Source organism: Formica exsecta, unplaced genomic scaffold (genome assembly GCF_003651465.1).
Source record: "Formica exsecta isolate Colony F162 unplaced genomic scaffold, ASM365146v1 scaffold556, whole genome shotgun sequence".
Classification (NCBI taxonomy): domain Eukaryota; kingdom Metazoa; phylum Arthropoda; class Insecta; order Hymenoptera; family Formicidae; genus Formica; species Formica exsecta.
This window is the reverse complement of record NW_021852808.1, coordinates 363,625-368,293: the sequence shown is the minus strand read 5'-3', so window position 1 is coordinate 368,293 and position 4,669 is coordinate 363,625. Positions and strand designations below refer to the sequence as shown.

The window sequence follows — 4,669 nt, the reverse complement described above, 5'->3', positions numbered from 1 at the left end:
TAGATATTGATAAGTGACTAAATGTTTAAGGAATGTGTGACGCAAGATGCTCTATTTACCGAACGACTCATTTCTATCACCGATCGATTATAATTGCCGCAACTTCGTGGAAGGAAGGAATCGTGGAGTCACCAGGACGTAACAGTACATTATAAATAATTTAGATTCTGTTTACTTATAATATGAGTTTTACAAAAATTTATTCTTATATATTTGTAATGTAAATAAAATAACGATAATTTTCTGTTCCAAATAATTTTTCGCAAAACTTTTGATTTAATAATATAAAAAATTTTATCTATTTTGACAAAAAAAAAAAAGTAATTGACTATTTTCAACTTGAAATATCCTCAAAATACTCACGAAGTGATATTTACTTCCGAAATTAATTACGAATCTGTTGAAACAAAATTTTCTCCTTGTCCGTAGAACTTCATATGCTTAATAATGTGAAAGAACGAAGAAAAGAAAATGAAACCGTCGCGATGATCCTTATTAGAAAGGAGCGTAAACTACCGGACGGAGAATTGTCCGACTGTGTTGTAAGAAAGAAGTTGAAACGCGGGCAAGCGCATTGCCGGAAGTAATCGCATTTTCGAACAAGTTATAAACTCTGACAGTGCCAAGTTTAATTAAAATCTACGAGGGGTTCGCGCGCGCGCGGCGCCCGGCGCCGAAATTTCTTTTCATGGCGAAAGGTCTCCGCGGCAACGGAGGAGGGAAAACCTTCCGGCTATCGGGAAGTTATCGGTTCAACAAGTGGAGCCGAAAAGCGCTTAATACGCCACATCGGCGATATGTACTCACGCGAAATCAATTTCACCTCACATATAGCCAGGCCGTGCCGGCCTTGATCAATCTTCCTTTCATTGGCGGGAATCGCTATTACCGGAAGGTGTAAAGCGGAAGTTACGCAATTACACGCGACTCTGAATTTTCTACGGAGTATTTCGAGAAAAGTTTATAAATAGCGTCTTTCAAGCAATTTATTTTAATTATGAATTAAAAAACAATAAAAAAAAATCATGTATCTCAGGAATAAATATAAAATTGCCTTAAGATTTGAAGATATAAGAAATTTGTATACTTATAAAATAATTGCTATTTGAAACGAGAAATACAAAATTTTTGTTTTGAAGCAACAACTTTGCTTAAAGATTTTATCGGTACTTTGTAAAATTAATAAGTATATTATGCATGTAATAATACATAGTTACTTTTATAAAAACAAAGTTGAAATCTTTTTTAAATTTTCTTCGTTGTTGCGTGATCGATGAGACGATTAACAGATTGTAAGCTATTTTGATATTACTGATAATATTCAGATTTTTTGTAAATTTTTATTGATATATAGATAATAATAACTAATATAAACACACTTTAACGAGACAATGCACGATGCTTGCGTTTTGTTATTGGGCGTTTATGGCGAGAAATCGAAAGAATCTAATATGTCAGTAATATTGAACGTGTCTTCTGGAACGTATAACTATAGAAACAGAGACGGGGGGTCACACAATGTGCCCAAAAGCTATTGCCAGAAAAAAAAAACAATAGCTGCAACGATGAATCAGTTTTTCTGCATCTATTCGGGAGTCTCTCGCGATTCGAATATTTTTCAGAGAAAGGACAAAGGTAAAGACCAATCGGTCGATCCGAATAAATTCCTTCTTTGCTAGGCGACGCTTTAATATTGATAACATCGATAAATGTTCGATCTACTTTGCGTTTCAAATCACTCTATCGTATTAGGAAGAAATAAATGAAATTCTCTTGACACACAATATACGAGCGTACGTATCGATGATAGTACGGATATACGCTCTCATTGTCAGTCCTAAATTACGATATACAATCCCCACAATGCGATACAAAGGAGACGAGAAAGACGATGATCACGATGCGTCTTAAGTTTAATAATGACTAGACGCACGTAGCAATCGATAAGCATATTATAATGATGGATAACGATACGTTGCATTCTTTCGACGCGCAAAGGCATCATTAGCCATTTCGCGTGAGTAACTTTGCAGTCTCGCGATGAAGTCTCCTCTTTCTTTGGCGCGAGTTGCTGATATTTCCCAACGAAGTAAACGAAGAGAAGGAGGTAGGAGAACGTGAAGAGACTATGAAACTTGAGTTGCCTGCGTCGTAGTCGTGCGGTACCTCTATAGGTACCGTCTGATAGATGAAAATGAATGTCATATACAGAGATGGTTGGTGATGATGGCTGCTCTGCGGCTGTGATAGTATACATATATAGTATATATTTCTTTTTTCATAGCTGGCGATATAGTGCAGTTAAATGCAGTGCTGTGAAGTGCAGGCACGCGCGCATATAGGTGGTGCAGTAGTAGTAGTAGTAGTAGTAGTAGTAGTAGTAGTAGTAGTAGTAGTAGTAGTAGTAGTAGTAGTAGTAGTAGTAGTAGTAGTAGTAGTAGTAGTAGTAGTAGTAGTGACAGTAGTAGAGTTAGTAGTAGGTAGTAGTAGATAAGGTAGTAGTCCATTACAGGCGGACACAGGTTAATGGTAAAATAGTTACCCGGGCGTTGACGCTGCCAGAGTGATCTCGGCTCGCGGAGGAGGAAGGACTCACCCGGTATCCACCGAGGTTGTTCACCACGCAGGTGAAGGTAGCGTCTCGACCCTGCGGGATCGTTACGTTCTCCAGCGGGTAAGCGAAGTCTGGCTCAAGCCCGGTCACTGAAACAAACAGCACATAGTTGCGCGTCAACGTGATTTTTAATACGTTTCCCGTTTCCTTCTATCTGATTATTGAAAGTTTCTTGGTAAATAATTTTTGAAATTAATGTTATACTACTTCTAAAATATAATAGATTCGAGTAAAAGTCAAATATCGATATGTCGGTTGGAGAATATCTCTCAGCGAGAGATAAATTTAATTTGAAACACATCTGTTACATACATCTTAAATATCATACTTTAGTATGATGTCAAAGTCGTCTAATAAATATTTGACAGAACAGGTCGGAAAATCGCAGTAGTTTCGCAAAAATATCCCGAGGCTCTTGCACACGCGAGATATTTTATGTCGCGTTATATATTCATGGAAAAAAACGGGCCTTTGTAGAAAGTTTGGCGTTATGGAGCATCCATACAGCTATCTCATAACAGAAACTATCGCGCGCCCAGCGCGAATGCCTAAGTACCGGCGGATTTTTCGCAAACCGCTTAAACCTGCAAATGGATCGACGACTGAATTTTCGAGGCAATTTTCTCACATTTCCGAGCTATTTATAAATCCTAAAAGAAATATTTGAGTTTATGTTTATTCGTATTTAATGTTCACTAGTAACGATGCGACACTTATAATAATATTATTAAACAGAATAATAATAATAAAAAATAATATTGTAAGTACGGATCTTTCAACACACAATAATTTATTTAAGAGAAGTTTAAGTCGCCAAACACACAAATCGTTCTTCCCTCCATACGATCTCACCAAATCACTGTTAACATATTCAGTGGCGGCACTAAATTAATTTGTGGAATGGAAATAGTTCGTTAATGGGATCCCACTGCGGATACATGTATTTCGCAAGCGGTAACGATCCGAATCGATAACATTTAGCCGGTTTACGATGTAAAAGTAATCAACGCGGAATTAACACCTGTCGCACGTGAAATAGTTTTCTGTGGCAAACTTTATCTCGGGACCTATATTTCGTCAGTAACGATACGCTGAAATTGTCGAAAATGTCGCTTGCGTAAAATAGTATGCTATTTTTTCGAAATATTTTCTACCCGTATTTCCTATATTTATACAGAAAACTCGCGGCTAATGTAATTTATATTTATGGCATAAAGATACTTTTTTATATATAATAAATATGAGTATTTTATATTTTATGATGTTCGACATATTTATTGAATTATGGTATTGAATATCAATTATATGCTCTTTCTCCCTTTTATACTTGTGTTTACTTTATATAAATATTATACATTCTCGCATAAAAAATTATTATAAAATAAATAATTCTCTATTTGTTATACACTAATCTAAATACATACACACATATTTAATCGTAAATGATGTTTTACGCAATCTTATAAAAAAGAATAATATCGATTCATATTCAATGCAATAAGATGGGAGAATTTTCAAATAGCGACAATAGCAAAGGCAATACAGAAAATTGGTAAGCTATGTGATGGAAATTCTATCGATTATATTTTTTTTTTATTATAATGTGTCGAAGGACACTGCTATAGCAAGATTTAATATTGGATATCGAATCTCTCTATTATTTTTAGTACTTATTTTTGAATGAATTTGCACATTTTTGCCAAATAGCATTTGCATTTGCCATTCCACGTGCAATTCAATAACTATAATTCCTGGACAAATAGGATTTTTTATAAACCGATATTTGTCAGTATTAACCAATATTATTTAATATAATATTACAAAGTATAATATATAATTTTATTTATTAAATCTTTTTTATAAGTAAAAAAATATAAGTTGTAGTATTTCGTCTTTACTGTTATAATATCAACAAGTATCGATATTATATTTTTTATCTTACATATTTAATCAAATATCCCTTTTCTTTTTAAATAAATATTATAAAGACACAACATTTAAAAATATCATTATAACGAGAAACGAGATACTATAATTTATATTTTTTATTTATAA

General features: G+C 34.2%; 1 protein-coding gene across 1 annotated transcript in view; it reads right to left on the bottom strand.

Moving 5' to 3' along the window:
* Positions 1-4,669, bottom strand: part of LOC115242016 (lachesin-like) — a 152,956-nt gene that overhangs the window by 30,314 nt on the left and 117,973 nt on the right. Inside the window, exon 3 of the mRNA XM_029818018.1 lies at positions 2,597-2,703. Within this exon, the coding sequence (XP_029673878.1) occupies positions 2,597-2,703 (107 nt within the window). The remainder of the gene's footprint in view (positions 1-2,596; positions 2,704-4,669) is intronic.